Source organism: Centropristis striata, chromosome 15 (assembly GCF_030273125.1).
Source record: "Centropristis striata isolate RG_2023a ecotype Rhode Island chromosome 15, C.striata_1.0, whole genome shotgun sequence".
NCBI classification, from domain to species: domain Eukaryota; kingdom Metazoa; phylum Chordata; class Actinopteri; order Perciformes; family Serranidae; genus Centropristis; species Centropristis striata.
Genome location: NC_081531.1, coordinates 32,356,814 through 32,375,571, shown reverse-complemented (window position 1 = coordinate 32,375,571; position 18,758 = coordinate 32,356,814). Strand labels below are relative to the sequence as shown.

The 18,758-nt window shown below is 37.5% G+C and overlaps 1 protein-coding gene across 4 annotated transcripts in view; it reads right to left on the bottom strand.

Annotated features, from left to right (window-relative positions):
- LOC131986195 (disks large homolog 4) overlaps nucleotides 1–18,758 on the bottom strand; it is a 62,139-nt gene that overhangs the window by 24,311 nt on the left and 19,070 nt on the right. For all 4 annotated transcript variants that reach the window (XM_059351040.1, XM_059351041.1, XM_059351042.1 and 1 more), the window contains exon 3: nucleotides 9,956–10,012. In XM_059351040.1, the coding sequence (XP_059207023.1) occupies nucleotides 9,956–10,012 (57 nt within the window). The remainder of the gene's footprint in view (nucleotides 1–9,955; nucleotides 10,013–18,758) is intronic.

The following is an 18,758-nucleotide window of genomic DNA, read 5'->3' as shown; positions in this document are numbered from 1 at the left end:
TAATAGTAATAATAATAATAATAATAATTATAATTCAATAAAATAAAACAAATAATAATACAGTAAAATTAATTAAATAGAAATAGATGTATGTAATATATTTATTCATATTTACTAGAAACTGTCCTAGTTTAATTCATTAATCTGCTCTGTATTCTTATAATGGTTTATTCCATTTATTTCTGTAGTCTTTCACTGTCATTTGACGAAATGCAAAAATTTTCTGGCAGACTTTCTGCCTTTTTTTTTTTTTTTTTTTTTTTTTTTAACACTGTGCTGTATAGCTTGTGTAACTGATGCTATAACTGGCAAGTGAGTATACTGTGGACATCTGCCTCCCGCCCACCAGTCATTTCAAACAAACCTCTCAAGACAGCAAGTCAATGAGAGGACAGGATTTTTGGCACTGATGTGGTTTGGGTTTACCTGCTGGGACTCTTTCCCGTCAGCTCATCTAAAGTGCGACTGTTAACCTTAACACACTGTTCTCCACCGTCTCCCTTTTAATCTCTTTGTAATGTATTCTCATTTTTTCAAGCTCCTTTCAGGGATTCACTCTCATCATCATGTCGGAAGATGTAAATACACCGTTATGTACAGTACTCTTTGGTCTAAAGCCCCGTGTTTGTTTCTGTCGTTGCTCTGAGCCACGCTGATTAGCATGGAAGAGACGCTGCACATCTGAAGTGCTTACAGAACAGCAAACAGCAGCATAAAATCAGCCCGCTGACCTTCACAGACCTGACAGCTCTGACACACACAAAAGCAACAACACAACCAAACTGAACACTGATTCTCTGCTTTTAAGAACAACAATTTCACATTCGTACCCATTGATCTTTATGTGATGCAATGGGAAGATGTTTTGTTTTCACTGTCTTTTACTTTCTCTTAATGTAAATATCATGGGAGCTTACCACAGCACTGCTTACTGATTTTGCATAGATTATTATTAGTATCATTAGTTTACACACAGCTACCACTATTGCAGTCTAACAGTGCTCGGTCTTAAACTCAGTCTTAAATTAGTGCACTGCACTGTAGCTCTACTAATCAAATTCAAAATTCAAAATAAATGTCATCCGGTTATGAATGAAAATAAATGATATACAGTATATATATAGGTATTTGTGTAGATACTAATATACATATATATCTTCCATATAGTTCAACTGGTAGGCAAAAAGGAAAAAAAGAAAAAATAGATCAATTTATATCAATAATAAATGGCAATATATACATATATAAACATGTTCATAAATTATATAAAAAATAACTAAAACTAATTAAAATAAAATAATTAAATACTTAACATATATTCAGTATGTAAAAATAAAATATATTATTTTATATATATATAAATAACAAAAATATATCATGTTTGCTTTTTCATTTGAGAAATCCCAACAATTCATTCAAAAGCACTAACAAGGCACATTGCTGAAATGAATACATTTAATATGTGTTTTGTTTCTGCATTGATTAGTAGATCAGCTTATCACTAATAAGTCGACTAAACAAATGTCTTCAGGTTATGAATGAAAATTAAATGACTTTTATTGCACTTATTAACAGCATATGTTAATGTCGTGGCATTCCCTGGTGTCGTCTCAGTGAAATACCATAATAAATAAATAATCTGCATCGTCATATTTTAAAATGTCACTAATTGACCAACAGATGAATCGGATCATCACTACCTGCAATAATCCTTGCTGATTTCGGAAATTCTGTTCAATTGTATATTTGTGGTGCAGTTTAATAGTATTGCATTCAACAAACAGGTGTTTCCACCCCCCCCACCCCCCCCCCCCATCATTGTATGCCAAATAACATATACAGCCCTCTATTATTGTTATGTAATAACATCTCATAACTTGCAGTAAAAGCCTTTTTTCTCACAGCACCACTACCCCATACTCCAGCCCCTTTTCCTCATTATCAATCATTTTGAATGATACTAAATATAGCTGCCATTATAAAGAGAGAAACACTCATCCACATGAGGGAAAGACATAACCCGCCCCCCCACAACCCCCAAAATGCCACAGCTTGGCTTTTAACTGCACACTGTTCGATTATAACAGTGCCTGTGCAGAGCTTCCATGTAGCTGTGTCCAACGGGCCGTGCTGCTGAACATTACGTCAAATTCACCCTTATCTAGAGACAGAAATAATGAGTATAGCCAGCAGAAATCTAAGCCCAGTGCAGGCAGTTTCCCTGCAGGGATTTTGACAGAGCCCTCGCTCCCTCGCTCTGCTCTGTCAAGTCGTTCGACGTCGCGGTTGTTAGGATTTACAGTGTTTGGCTGCTCTTGCCCACCTATATTTTAGCAGCACCTATTCAGCTAACCCGTTCTCTGCCATGTCTGTACAGGCAGCACCACCATCCATCCACACTCAGACCTTCACCTCCTGACGGATTTATATGCAGCAGGCTAAGTGCCAGAATATGCATATGCAAAGACAAGTAAAAGTGATTCATTTAGATTTTTCTTGTTACACTGATTGCCAGATTTTTATAGTGTCTTGTGTGATTTAATAAAGGAATATATTTCAGCATTCTAGCATGCACTGTGCTGTGGAAAGAAACGGCAGGAAACGACTGAATCAATTTTCTTTTTCCATTAAGAGTTGAATTAATAGACTTTGTATTTTCAATTAAGCGCTGGAAACCGTAAGACTTTCAGGTGATGTGATCAATCTTTACGTGCACATGTTCCTCTGCAAAATAGTCTGAGGCTCATGACCCATTCTCTGCACGCTCACACCTCTAGTCGCTTTCAGTTTGATGGATATATTTAGTGGAAAGAGCTACAATAGCCAATAATGACAACATTCACCTCTTTAGCTAAGCCTAAGGATATTTAAAACACCAACTGCAGCCTTTCCTGTTGAGATTAAGTGTGCGTGGAATGCTTCAATATCATCAGAGGGGAGGATGTCACGTGTGAGCTGGCACTGGATACAAACCAAAGGTTGCATTATAGAGGCTTTAATGCTGCATGTCCTGCACACCTTGTAGCATTAAACCGGAAAGCCTTTAACACGTAAAAGCTGAACGGTCAATAAGCCAGATAATGACCTCTATTGGAATACGCAATGTCAGGCTATGAATTGGAATAATTAAGCAGGCAATTAAAGAGACTATTGGATGCATCTAAAGTGATGGTCTTCTGTTTAAGAGATACTCCAGACTGACCCTTACTTTAAGTCTGTTAAAGGCTGCTGAGGAAGATTTGTGTGAACTGTTTTGCAGCTGTGTGTCCCGTTGGATTGCTGGCGAATTAGCTGTCTCCGTGCTTGTTTTAGTGCAGGATGAGACAGAGGTTAATTTGGCCATCAAGTTATGCACATGCCGCACTTATTGGCTACTTATTAAATCCCACGTATATCAGAGGAGTGCAGGAAAAGCTGCTAGCAAAGGTGTATGTGGGTTATTGGCTTGTGGAGTTGGCGGTGACCTACAACTCCCTGTTTGTTGGAATATTGATGGAAAAAACTGCACCTTCACACCATTAAAGGACTCACAAACACACACACACACACACACACACACAACCTGAGCAGGATTTGATTACCAGGTTTGATTACCCAGGCTCACTGTGATTAAAATATCTATCATGGACCTTAAGTGCAGCCATAGCCTTGAGTTTTCTATCTGTGCAGATAAACAAAACAAAGCCTTGGTATCATAATAATAATATAATCAAACATACTCTTCAAGCACCACCTCTGAGCCACTTTGCAAAATGGCATTTTCATTAACATTTCCCAAGTATATTGAGGAACAGGCAAAGTATGGCTCATATTTCATATCTAAATAACAATACTTATCATGAGGTGGCATGTTTATAAAAAAATCGTAAAAATGTTGTAAAAAGTCTGTCACCAAAACTTACCAAACATGTACCATCAAATAATGGTAGACAACCGTAAGTTGTTTTACAAATTACTTTAAAACACAGATAATATACAGTAAATATCGGTATTTAAAAACATATATATATATATATATATATATCTGTAGAAAACTTTTTTTTTTTACTTTAATATAACCGTAATTGTTTGTCAACTTTTGTTGCCAGACTTTTTTCTTTACCATTACTTTTAGGTAATTTTTACTGTAAGAAAACAGAGAGTGGCCCTAATTTTACATTCAGCAATATCTGTATTTTTATTTTTTTATCTTTTACCTAGAATTTACTGTAGGTTTAAAAGAGCATTTTATAGACCATTAAGCAATTGAATAATACTATATAAAAAAGAAATCTAAAATGTCACATTATATTAATTTTCAGATTTCAACTTTTATTTTATGGTTAATACTTGTAATAAAAGTTATTTACCTGTTTTATGGCATTTGCACTTAATGTAGAAAAAACAAGGAAACCCCTGTAAAATAATACAGTACATTTCTGTAATATATATATATGTATATATATATATATATATATTTCTTATAGTGTAATTAAATAAATAAAAAGTCTCTATGAAACAGCCTCATAGTGAAGCCTATTTTTGTTACTTAAATATTCCATGTGAGTAAAACAGCGCTTCTATGGTTCACACTGATTTTATACAATATATAAAAATACATACAATGTTTTGGCAATATATATTGTCATATCGCCCAGCCCTTAAGCAGAGTAAAATACAGTAAACATGTTTAAAACATGCCTACCATTTTATGATGTCGATGTTTCTTGGCTTTCCGTACATTGTTGAGGAACCGGCAGCCCATCTTTTTGGCGTACCACACGGACATAAACATTCTGCTTCAGTCCCAAAATGTAAATCGCAGTTGATACTGTGAGCAGACCCTGCTCAACTCCCAAAACCACATACACACCCACCAAGTGTGTGGATGGAGGAGTTTGAGTGCTCTCTATAAGCTTTCAACAGTACCACAGAAGCATTATTGCAAAGCGAGCCATCAGCCACAGGCCCTGCCATTACAGTTGATTAAAAACCACGGAGCTTCCAGATTGCCTCAATTAAGAGATATCTATTTTAAAACACAATAGCAAAGATTGCATGCTTCAGACACAGGATACGCCTTTATACAGTCCCAAATCACATAAAAATCACAGCCAAATTAGTGTCTTCCTCTTGCTGAGACGATGCTGGAGAGTCGATTTGAAGAAGCCCAATAACATCCTCTGAGTTATAAAAATTACTCATCGCTGATAAGGCTCCTTATTATTTGAGTCACGGTTGTCCTGTCTTTAAAAAGTCACCCATCCAGAGTAAAAATGAGCATTAACGAACAGATCCTTCCAGTCTTCTTCCCTCATCCGTGGCAGTGGACTGCGATAGCGGAGCCTCCCTGCTCCTGGTCTGTGCTCAGTGAGAATGCAGTTCATATTTTCTGCTGCTACTGTACTGTACCCCTCCCATCCCCACTGCTCAGGGAAAGAGGAGCGAGCAGGAAAGTTTGATGGCAATTACTTAGCTGTCTCTCTGTATAATGTCGACGCTGGTGATGTGAGAGGGGGAGGAATTATACTTTGGCTGAACTTAGAAGGACAAGCAGCTCAAACTGGCCTGGCACGTCCAAGGGAGCACTTGGAAAAGAGGAGGCTGGAGGCCTGTAAGCCCCGGTTCTACAGCCAGCCAGCCAGTCAGTCAGTCCCAGTAGTGAACAGAGTGGTGGCAGCGAGGGTGGAAAAATGTAGCTTGACATCCCATCATTCTAGTCTGTCCCCTGTGTTTTTACTGTACAGTTCATATGTTTTGTTTTCAGGATCAGAAATAAAATATTTCCCACTGATTTGTCTAAAAAATATGTGTCTATAATGCATATTGCAACAATTTTACTTTGATTTGAACAGACATCATCAGCAATCATCAACTGGCAGAATAGCTGCCTAATGAATTCAGAAAAAAATGCATTTTTGTATTCAGCATATTTACAATGATGCTTCCCTAATCAGTTTTTAACCATCACTCCTCAGTGAAATGCCTCCTTGGCGGAAGTCTCAGAGCATTTTCTAGTCTCTAATTAACATTTTTTAGTCTGTTGACACTGATATAGGCAAATAAAATTGCATGAATTTAGTAAGAAAGTGAAAATATCAAACTATGATCAGGCTAACTAGGAATCGGTACATTGTATTTCATTATTTGAAAGTCCGGCCCCTACAGTGTCTTCGTCTGGCCCTTGAACAAATGTAGCTGATGACCCCTGCTTAAAAGTGTTTCACTGTCCATGGTGCTGAATTAATTGGCAGCGGAAAGGCAGCATGGACAGCGAAACACTTTAAGGAGGGTAAAGAATAGGACAGGATGTTTGAAAGGAAGGAACATGCATGCTTGCCATATTTTTTATTCCTCAAATAAATTATTAAATGGTGGATGTAGCCTTACAAAGGCAGTAAAATTCCCATTTAAACCCACATTCGCTCAAGCTCTCTCTTTCTGAAAGACAGATGAATTGACAGGCGTGTAATAAATATGCACACACACACTAAACAGACTTATGTAAGGACGTGCTGAAGGACAAGCTGTCAGCTGATGCTCTCATTTTGTTAAATAAAATTCCCTCCGTATACCTATCTAATTTTCTCACCCTTCCGATTGCAAGGACCTCTCTATCTGTCTTACTCCGCCATTCAGCGTGAACAGCTCTCTCCTCCTCTTTTTGCATGCATATTTCTTTTCCTCCCGTTCCCTTTCTCTTTCCCCCTCCACTTCCCAAAGGACCTGAGCTGCTGCTGCACTGTAATTACACCCAAGCTGCAGGGACATATTTAAACATTTATTAAAGAAAAGTAAGGAGGACGGAGAAAATGAAGATAGAAACGAGATACCAAGCAGACAAGAGTGCGGAGTAGAAAGGGGGAGGGTGTAATGGGGAGCTCTTGGGGAAACACTACAGAAAACAGTAATTGAATCCTTACATTAAAAACAATTGCCTTTAAGTGTGAAACACCTCTTCGGGGGATGACTGTGTTTGTATAAAGAGGATTTGTGTGAAATGTGTTGTGTATAGGAGCAGTTTTGTGGGAGAGAGGAAGTGGTATTCATCCTTTCTCATGAGAAGAGACAGAGTGTAACATAAACTGGGCAGTGGTGGACTTCACTAAGCATAAATGTGTTGTGGAATGTTTTCAGCTCAAGCAGACCAGTTTCCTTGAGATTATTTTTTGAGACAGATCTCTGTCAGTGAATAAAGCCAAAGGTAGAGTGTTATGAAAAGCGACGGAGAGGAGCTACATCGCTGCCTTCAGGGTAGTTAACGTGTGACTGAACCGCATCCAAAATACAGAGAATGAATGAATTCTAAAGACTGAGATTGGTTTTGGGGGTAATTGTGGTGTATTTTCCTGCTTCATCACACACACACACACACACACACACACACACACACACACAGGGATGCCTTCTTTTATGGGAAGTATCTTCAAAGCTCAGTTCCATAACTACATGCCTGTGGGATTCACTGCAAAGGGAAATACCCATCCTGCCACTTAATGCTCATCAACTTATTCTTAGTTTTTCGAAATAATCCTGATCCCAATTTGTGCCAAATAATCAAAATTTGGAGGCTTACTTCATAAATTTGACATCTAATATATATATATATATATATATATATATAATATATATATATATCTATGTATATATATATATATATATATATATATATTCATTCATTCATTACCATTAACCTCTTATTCGCAATCGGGTCGCGGGGGGCTGGAGCCGATCCCAGCTGTGTGTATATATACACACATGAAAATATTACACAACACATTACACATTTATGCACATTTATATATTAATAATTATCACCCTCTTTAAACCTGTTTAAACCTCTAATTTCTGCACAGTTGCAGATTAATGTTAGGCTACACATTTTGTATTATTATTATTATTTTTATTATTATTATTATTATTATTATTATTATACTATTTGCAGAATTATATTTCAGTGGTGGCTACATTAGATTGTTGTCAACTTGTGATCCAAACATTTTTAAACAGTGTTATCAGGAAAAATCATGTAATTATTTCCTAATCCATTACAGGTTTTCATCTAACAAAATATTCTGCTTTAATCCATTTTTGTTGCTGTTTAACCTTTGAAAAAGATTTTCACTATAGTTTCAGTTACATTTACATATTTGTATCCATTGAATAGGTCTATTCATATTTAGGATAGAAATCCATTATTAAATTTGATTTATAAAGGCATTTATTCTGGCCTTGTGTTGCTGTAAGACGGAACATGAACTTGCAATGTAATCACCGCAGTAAGAAAAACACCCTTCACAAGAATTTATGTGGCCCCATAATAAAACTGGGACACAGTACAGCAGACTTATAGAGTCATATAGAGCTGAAGTAGTAAGAACATCCATTAATATGAGCAGAAATCGATATCAAAAGTTCTGTGCAGGGTAAAAAAAAAATCATTTCTAATTACATTATGCCCCAAGTAAAGAAAAAAAAAAAGAGAAAAAAAGAGATGTCATTGGAAGCTAAAGCACCTCTCCGCTAAATCATGTACATAACCCAAAGACCTCCTCTTACTTTGCCAAACCATTGCAGTGCTTCCAGAGACAATCCTACCCATAAATCAATGGGGCCTGGAGTGGTACTGGCAAAGCCCACACCATTAAAGCAATAAAGAGACAGACTGACGACACCACCTACACATCAATGACAAGCACACGGACTACACCGGCTGCAAAGACACGGACACACACACATACACACACACACACACACACACACAGGCTGCTGCAATGCATCTCACAGACAGAACATAGTGTGGGAAATTGAATGCATGCATGTGCACAATGAAGTGTGTATATATGTTTGAGGGAATGTATACAAACACATTTTTCTTGCTGATTACTTTATGCTGAAGGGTGTGCACTATGCCCCATATGTTAAACAGTTTAATTATGAGAGGGCACTATTACACATAGTGTGCTCAAGGTCAGGGCAAGCAGACAAAGACGAGAAATGATGAATAGTTACAAGACTTGTTCAATGGAGAGAGAGAGACTGATAAGACCAGACTTTGTCCTTTCAAAGATCCCGTCTTTTCCCTTTAAAACTAATTCTATTCGCTTCTAACTAGCTTTGCATTCAGGCTTTCTATCTGGCTTAAATACTATAATATAATTTGCTTGTTGTTTCTTAAGGTGGGAGGGAATAACTAACGGCACTTAGTATGAATTCCTCAGTAATATTTTTCTGCCAGGCAAATTCTTTTGAGCAATTCATGGTGCATGAGGCTAATGCAACCTGTCTGATCATAAAACTGTTTTATTGAGAAAGCAGCATAGCCATGTCCTCAAGGTTATGGAAGTCACTGTGCACAGTCTAACACTGACACCTACAGGTTTCAGTCTGTCCTGCAAACAGATTGCATCTATCTGTCTATTAGACCCTCATGTTATCTGACACCTTCTACCTACCACTGAAGCTTTAACAGTGATACACATTATGATTAGCTTCATCTTTCCTTCTGTCTTGCAGGACTACATGTACTTTTTTTTAAATTCATTTTCATATTTCAGGGTAGGTTTTGTGTGTGCAAAACCCAGCCTGCGATTCTATAAAATATGCTGGAAAAAATGAATATGACAATATTATTACGTGATGGAGGCTCAGTTATGTGATTTCAGGCCCAAAAATAGTCATTGAGTGCAAGAGGAACAAATCTGTCAGACAAAAGAGATATGAATAACAATGAGTATGAACACACTGATATCATCAGAAAACAGATGACCTCATACTACTGGCAGTGCACATAAAATGGCGTTGAACCGGGGCAGCTGTCCGTCTGTCTATCAGACAGCCAAACTGTGAGTGACGGCAAATCCAGCAAAAGACGGGAAATGAGGGCACAAATCAGACTGATGATGACGATGACTGATGGTGATACTGATGGGTAATTTTCATGGTGACGGAGCGGCTCAGGTCGCTGTGCTCTTACCAGTGTGGAAACAGCGGAGGTGTACATTGGAGTGTGTCCTGAAGACATCAACACAGGCTGCAAAACAACAGAAGGGAGAGCATGATTGTGCAGGCCGTGTGGACGGGTACAGGGGAAGAACAGTGCGTACCACGTTGTTTTCACCCCCTTCATTTATCAGAAGGGATGTTGACAGGTTCATATATGACACATTAATGCACACATTCATATCTGTGTTCTCGGGCTGACTCCCACTGCTTGACTGGTCTGGACAAATTGTCATTGGAGAACACGAAATACTGATGTTTTTAAAAAAAAAAAACAATATACAGTACAGGCCAAAAGTTTGGACACACCTTCTCATTCAATGTTTTTCCTTTATTTTCATGACTATTGACATTGTAAATTCATCAAACCTATTAATGAACACATGTGGAATTATGTACTTAACAAAAAAGTGTGAAATAACTGAAAACATGTCTTATATTCTAGTAAGCAAAGGGTGGTTACTTTGAGGAATCTAAAATACAATGTAGACATGTTTTCAGTTATTTCACACTTTTTTTGTTAAGTACACAATTCCATATGTGTTCATTCATAGTTTTGATGCCTTCAGTGAGAATCTACAATGTAAATAGTCATGAAAATAAAGAAAAACGCATTGAATGAGATGGGTGTGTCCAAACTTTTGGCCTGTACTGTATTCTTATTACTCAGTTCTTCATTTCTAGAATTGATAGACAAAGTAATACATTGTATATATATTGCATAGTGAAAGAATGTAAACTTGCACAAGAAAAGGTCTATTTTCATTCAGGGTTGGAAGCTGAAGTCTGTACTTTTAAGGGTACCAATTAAATTAATTCTACTGAGTACAGATTCATGTTAAATCAGTCAGCGCCTAGATTCGGTACCTGAGAGCACATCTGGTTGTGAGGGTAATAGTTTTTATATACAATTATTTGGTCAATGTGATGTGAAATAAACAATGCTGACAGTTTGTTTGTTGTCATTTATGGTTGGCTAACGTCTCTGTCCTCTCCTCGGACACACATGCACGCAGAGTGGACACCATCGAGGCCAAGGAGAAGCCTGTCAAGTAAATCAATAACGAGCCCAAAGTCTGGTTACACTTTCCAAAATTCCACACAGACTGTGCTTGCTGCAATATAATGTAATACAGAATTATTTAAAGCTGAAAGCGGTCACATGTACAACTCCACAGAGAATCCCAGCAGCCTTCTGATGTAGCACACCATGTGCTGGTGATGGACTGACTGACAGGCTGCAAGGAAGCTTTTTTTGTTATTACAGAGAGAGTAAAGCACTGAGAAAAGGTACTGTTGGGTACCGGTACTGAATTCCAGGTACCGGTATCAGTATCTGTTCAAATGTCGATGGTACTCAACCCAAGCCACCATATCTGCTATCGGTATAGGTTATAAAAGAACCCATATATGCCAGGCTAAAATATACACTCCACATGCAAAACACTGGGAACTTTCAGCAGTGTGTCATACAGAAAGCATATATACTGAGTTCTATAAAAACTATATTAAAGAGGACACACTGTGGAAACACAAATACTGATTGTGTATAAGGCTACAAGCATTTTTACAACATACAGCAGACTTAAAGATTTTGTTCTAAAACTGTTCCATAACAATAATACAAACAAAGCACTTGCCTGATGATATTTTGCATTGACGGTTGCATGGTAAGCCACAAATTAAAAAAAAAAAAAAGACCAACGATAGAATTTAAAATACACAACATAACATATGCTTTATGATATAGCAACTCTGTCTCCTCAACAGTCATTGATAACTTATTGATGACTTCATAAAAATAAAAAAACAATAAAAATATGTTAACCGTTAAAGAACAGTGGAATCATTATGCCTGTTGAAGCAAAATGGATTTTCCCCCACACAGTTCAAGCTGCTACTCTAAACAAGTCACCCTGTGCCTATGAATTTTACAAACAGCAGCAGTGCAGCATTTTCACATATCAAGAGACACTTTTCCTCCCACTGGAAAAGTTTTACATTGCAGCAAAGCACGTCATTAAAGTATGAATGTTGGGACAGCTGTATTTGCTGATCCAAGTAAGACTACCTGGGAGGTGGATTCATGCTGATCCTGATATTTACAGGTACATGTGCACCTCTCTTTCCTAATATAGACTTGCCTTCTATAAATGGCTCCACTGGGGACGTTATGGACCGAAGGGCCTCAGTCAATCTCACATCAACACTAGTTTTTTCAGTTTTTAACTAGCACTAATTTATTTAACCTGACTACCTCCATGAAGACTTTGCCTGCAAGTTCAAACAGGCAATCAACTTCCTGCAAGGGATAGTTACAATTTTTATGGCATGCATAGTCAGTGCATTACCCACGGTTGATGCATGCTCCCAGTCTGTAACTAGGGGCAGAAGCAAAATGTGTTTAACCCATTGAAGCCTGGAAAGCGTATACGTCGTTTTGTAGTATTTGTATATGCTCTCAAATACTTTTTGAATTTCATTTCTATCTGCTACAGAGGCTGAAAAATCGATTATTTAGTAGAAGCGTTCACACTTCTGTTAAATTTCCAGAAAAACTTCAGGTTTTAGGGGCTTATTTTAAAATCGCCCAGAGGTTTTACAGGCGTTTCAGGCGTCAATGGGTTAAGACAGAAGCCCACCAAATAATCTATACCAGTTTCAGTATATGCCATATTTAAATGGTTTTCACTGCTTCATCTTTCTGTCAGAGCTTCCTGTTTAAGGTTACATGGGGGGAACTGAAGCTGTTTTATGCTCCTTCCAAAACCACCAGATTCCTTTTGACAATCATTTTTGGTAATTTTACCTTGCATAGCACGGTAGTTTTTGTTCTAATGCTGCCTTGATCAGTAAGTTTGTTTGTGTATTTTTGTGTTTGTGTAGATTGGAGAATCCAAACTAACCTTTTGAAACACCAAAGTCTCACATTATCACAAACAAACAAATCGTCTGTACTAGCGGTAGACCAGCGCCTCTTGTTACTGCAAGTTAAAATTGCTGTTTTTGTCAATGGAGTCTGGTGGCTTTGCCGAGAGCATAGAAGGGCTTCTGTTCTCCCGCTTAAACATTAACAGGGCAGACCGATGTTAAGGTAAAGCTGCGAAAACATTATAACTATAGCATATACTGAGACTTATTGATTTTTTTAAATACGTTTTGCAGCACCCATCCTCATCACTTCTGTGCCCATTTCAAAAGCTATCTGAACTATTCCTTTAAGCTTTCTGCTGCAACACGACACAAGCAGGTAGAAGTGTGAAGGAGGGGGGCTGTTTGGGGTAGAAATTGGAAGGAGAAGCATACAACTAATATGTGAAAGTAAAACATTTTAGGCAGGCCGGGGTATCCACTGACAACATGGTCTCACAGGAATCCGTGAAATAGCCACGGATTTGCTTAACTCAAAATCTGTGGAATAGCCACGGAATCACTCAAATTTCCGTGAAACTGACACGGATTTCGCTACAATGCAAGTTAATGACAGTCATATCCCGTGGCTATTCCAACATACAAAGTGATTATGTACATTCACTGAGTGAATATTTAGAAAATAAAACATATATTTCTGGCTAGAAATGTGATCAAAATCCATTTTTATGTCAAAATATTGATTTTTCACTAAAAATTAGAGAACTGTCCGCCATGTTTTTTGTTCTGACCGCCGGAACCTTGAAAGTCACGTGACTTGGAACAAACCAATAGCCACGGGTGTCAGTTTCACGGAAATTTGAGTTATGCCGTGGCTATTCCACGCATTTTGAGTTAAGCGAATCCGTGGCTATTTCACGGATTCCTGTGAGACCAGGATCCCACTGAAATTACTCATAGTAATGAACAGGGTCACAATCCAAAATGTCAAGACTGAGCCACCGTGAGGTCATCATGACACAGTGTCAGGAAGCAATAGTAGTGCAAGGGGTGACACAAAGTGCAAATAAACCAGCCACCACTGTCATTATCATCATCAAAGTCATCCTCCTTAAAAAAATCATCATCATAAACATCGAAGAGCAAAAAACAACCCTCATTATCTTTATCTTCTACGCTCAGATTTAAAAATCTATTACACTAATGTTATTATCTCTCATCAGGAATAAAATGTCCCTTATGACCTATGAGAATACACAAAAGGCTCATAATAACTGAGAAACAAAATAGCTCCAACAGTGTTTGTCCGCAGCCATCTATCAGCCTGGGATTGAGTTACTTCTTTATACCTGTATTTTTCTTTATTTTTTTTACACCTATTCAAGGATGCAGACCACTGACATTAAATGATGCAAACAATTCACTTTGAACTAAGTGAGGCCAGACCTTTATACTTCACAGTGCATTCACTTCTCCCTGAAGAGAAACGCAAGACTTCATAAATAATAGCAGTATTCCAGAAATAGAAACAGGGCCAATCCTGGTTCCCAAAACATTGTGAACAACATCAACATACTGCCTTTCATGTGATGGAAAAAATATTCTGAAGATGGAATATTCCTGCTGCGTAGGTATCTCAATAACTGTGTTATTATCACTATCATTTTAATTTCAGTTTCACCATTTCACATATTTCAAGTTGATTTTTTAAAGACATTTTTGTGTCTTATGCTGAAGTTTGGATTCAGTATTATCTGCAGACATACTGAGCACCAGAATTTTTGGAGGAAATCTCTAAAGTGTCTGTTAAGAGGGATGGGACTTTATGGTTATAAACCGTTATATACTGACACAAAAGTATTACCTCAAGCGGTTTTATCTGGAGGGACGATATGAAGAAAACGGCCCAGTTTTAAACCACACATTCCTCCAGACAAAAGTGCTTTTGTGGTATAAAGACAACAAGGTAGCGAGGAACCAACCATACTAGACTCTTATAGATCTTCGATCTGTCACTGTCAAAGATGTTTAAGCTTCGTTTGCATTTGGTGTTTCTCTGTGTCACATTAATGGGTTTGTGAATGAATGTAGTGCTTTAGACTCACAGTTGCATATTGTGCGTGCCAAACCGTTAATGTGACATCCAACAAACATCCCCCACTGGAATCAAAACAAGGTCGTTTGTGAACATAAAATGAAATATAGAAGATTATGTCGTCAGCGTGATGAAAACTTCAAAGTGCATTCACGCTCGGCTAGTACAAACAGAAAACACCACTTAATTAAATAGAATTTGAATATTATTGGACCAAACTGTAATTACGTTAGACTAATTACCAAAATATTGGTGTGTAATTATGTTGTATTTTTAATGCAACCTGTTGTTGATAGGTGGGTAAAACAACATCAAGACATCAAGGCTCCTAAGCCCAAGAGAGAAGCATGCAAGAACAAACACTTGAATAATACGGAGCTAATTAAGGGTACAAAGTCACATTATACAAATGCCACTGACGGATGATGAGCAGTCAGAAAGTCGTTTTGCAACCCTTTGCCTTGGCTGCCTTGCAGTGATGACGGTTCTGCTCATCTTTTATCACAGATGGCTCATACAAAAGCACCTATCCAGCAGAATGCACTTTGTCTCCTCATTTTAACACCTTCAAGGCTCTATTGAGAAACCTGATATTTAAAAAATAAAATTAAGCATTTGCTGAGTGAATGCCATTATAATTCTGCTGTCAAATCTAGGTTTTAGTGTTGGTACACATTGGTGTAGCTGTCAGTGGGGGAACTTGGATCCTGTACATACTGAGAAATCTTCTACTTAATTTAGAGTTAAGTGCCTCTTACCAACAAACTTTGATGACTGCTCACGCTTTTATATCCCACACTGAAGGTCGATCTAAATATTATATTCTGACTTAAATAGCCAGTTTAGATTCTTTCACTGGACAACAAATCCATCGAAAAGACCAAAACTGATATTAACTGAATATTAACCCTCTGGATCAGACCTGGGCATTGGGCGGCCCGCGAGCCACATCCGGCCCGTTGGCTGTCCTTGTCCGGCCCGCGTGAGGTTATCCAGAAATCGAAATAGAAATCAATATAACCGCAGTGCTTTTATTTGGAAAAAATTAGCAAACATTAGCACTAGCTAACAACACTTTTACTACAGTTAAGACAACAAATATAGCCACTAATATATATGACAGAATAAAATAAACTTTAACAAACCTTGTGTCCTGTCAGCCGGCCACTATAGAAGCCTTTTTGATACTTTATATCAACTTTATATGAATTACTACGCACTCGTTATTATTTACCGTTCGTTTTTTCATTTAACCGTTCTACCGGTTATTTCCTGTCACTACCTTTCAAAATGAAAGCACCCGTTTCACACTTGACGGCACTTTTTCAAAAATAAAAGCACCTCAACATTGTTAAACACCTTGAAAATGTACAAACATGAAAAACAAGCTATACAATACAAAAACACAAATAGGAAGCTTACCAAAGGACATTTACAGTTGTGTTTAAAATAAATGGACTAGTGATATAGTGATTGGAGTATTTACTACTTTTTACTGCTATATTTGATTTACTCCACATTCAGAGTTCAGAGTTTTGGTCCGGCCCCTGCAACCTTCGTGGTATTGGTCATGTGGCCCCTTGGGAAAATTAATTGCCCACCCCTGCTCTGGAGTCACTGTGATTAAATCACATGACTTCTTCATGACCTTCATCACAACGTAAAGACGAAGCAACACCGAGTCCTGCTGTCAACTTCCCACTAAAGTTCTGGCTTAAAGCTCCATGCCAGTTTTTGTTCAATGATGACGGGCTGAGTAAAACCAGAGTTAAGGTCAAATTTATTTAGTATAAAAATCGAGAACTAGATGTTATCATCATTTTACCTCTTATATGTTATATTTGTATCCTGTGTTCACATTTGCCACATTTAAAATTCTTCATTGAGCATGGTTGTGTTTTTGAAAGTAAAAAAAACATAATTTTCAAAATCCAATTTTAAGTTTTATTGTCTGTCATTGGTTTCAAAATGTTTATCCAGTAAGTCTTTTTAAAGCGTTCAGTAATACATATAATTGTAGCAAACATTACAGAAACAAGACTAAATAGTGCATTTATGGGGGAGTATTTATGGCAATAGGACAGTTGTTGTGGGATTGACAGTGTTTTAAAATAAACTACATCTCCCATGATCATGATAATGAGGAAGCATGTCACCTGGTGCAATGGTGTTGCTTACTGCTGTGTTTTTAACACTTTCTAGACAAGAATGAAGGTCAAGGGCTACGGCACAGGAAATAAACTACACTACACTTTGGCTACTTAGGCAATAGTTGTTCTAGTTTGGACATGATGCATTCATTGTCCATTTTGGTCTTTGAATATGGAAAATAAAGAAAATCACAAGCATTTTCTTTTAATTAAGTACATTCTTGTTACATTTGACTTACAATATAGATAACTTACAATGTTAGAACTCTACATAAAAGATTTCCTGTATGTTAACTCACAGATATACTCACTTTCTGATCCCATGAGCTCTGGGGAATGACTGAATGAGTCATTTAATGGATCTGAAACACTGGAGGGCATACATCACATTTTACATTTTCTCTTAAACAGACTTAAATGATCTCATAATGGTGGATTTTTAGGAAAATTACAACGTCTCGCTCCCCATCACTGTAATAAATGGTGCACCCCATCAGCTATGAATAATTCCTGGTCCCTTGGCATGTGCTGAATGACAAACTCTACTGGGACAAAGGGAATTAATCACACCAGCAAGAAAGGTCAGAAAAGGATAGCACGTTTACCCTTTGTGAAAGTAAACAAGGTTTTTACACCATTTTATTAGTACTTTATCATGATGTTTGTGTAAAAAAACACCCCGACAGTTCCAGTGCACCACCCCTAAAATAACCCAGATGATCCAGTTTAACAGAGACTGACATATTCCACCTTTTTGCTGTCAACCAGCAGCTGCAGTGGCAGCTGGATTCACACTTTGACTTGACAGGAAAGAGTCAGAGACATGCAGAGACTGACAGACAAAACCACTACAACCAAATTATAGACAGTGGCTGTTTCTCTTTGTGTTTATTGCCTTTTATCTCCGTCAGGTATAAGCCAAGAGGGTGTCACATGTTGGGTTGCATCCATGCATCCAGCTTGCACGGTTATGACTATAGCGACTTCTTGTGATTGCATTGATTCACAATTTTTTGAAATTGCTAATTTATTGAATATTTTATATCCTCATTGACTGCTGACTCCTCACTCCTCTGGCCAGTGTTAACAACACCGCCATTAAAGTTACTTTCTTTTTCATCAACCGCGGCCGTAATAACCACTTTTGCTGCTTTGTACCTGGTCCAAACTGCATCAGCATGCAGAATTGTTGCAGAAAAAATGACTAACAAGTAGTTTAAAAGATAAAAAACAATCTTTTTATATTCGTTGACAAAAAAAGAGGAGATCAAATATTTTAGTATTATTTTTTTCTTTTTTAATGCAGCAGTTCTGCTGTCCATATCTGGACCACACCAACACAATGAGCACAGTAAGGAGGACCCAGAGTAACTTGATCATCAGACATTTTTTTAACACGTTCATTTTTGTGTAATTAATTAATCTTAATTAACGCGTTAAAGTCCTGGCCCTAATAAATATATAGTAATGTGTATGTATATGTATGTATATGTATATAATAATAATCCGGTTATGACTATAGCGACTTCTTGTTATTGCATTGATTCACAATTTTTTGAAATTGCTAATTTATTGAATATTTTATATCCTCATTGACTGCTGACTCCTCACTCCTCCGGCCAGTGTTAACAACACCGCCATTAAAGTTACTTTCTTTTCAT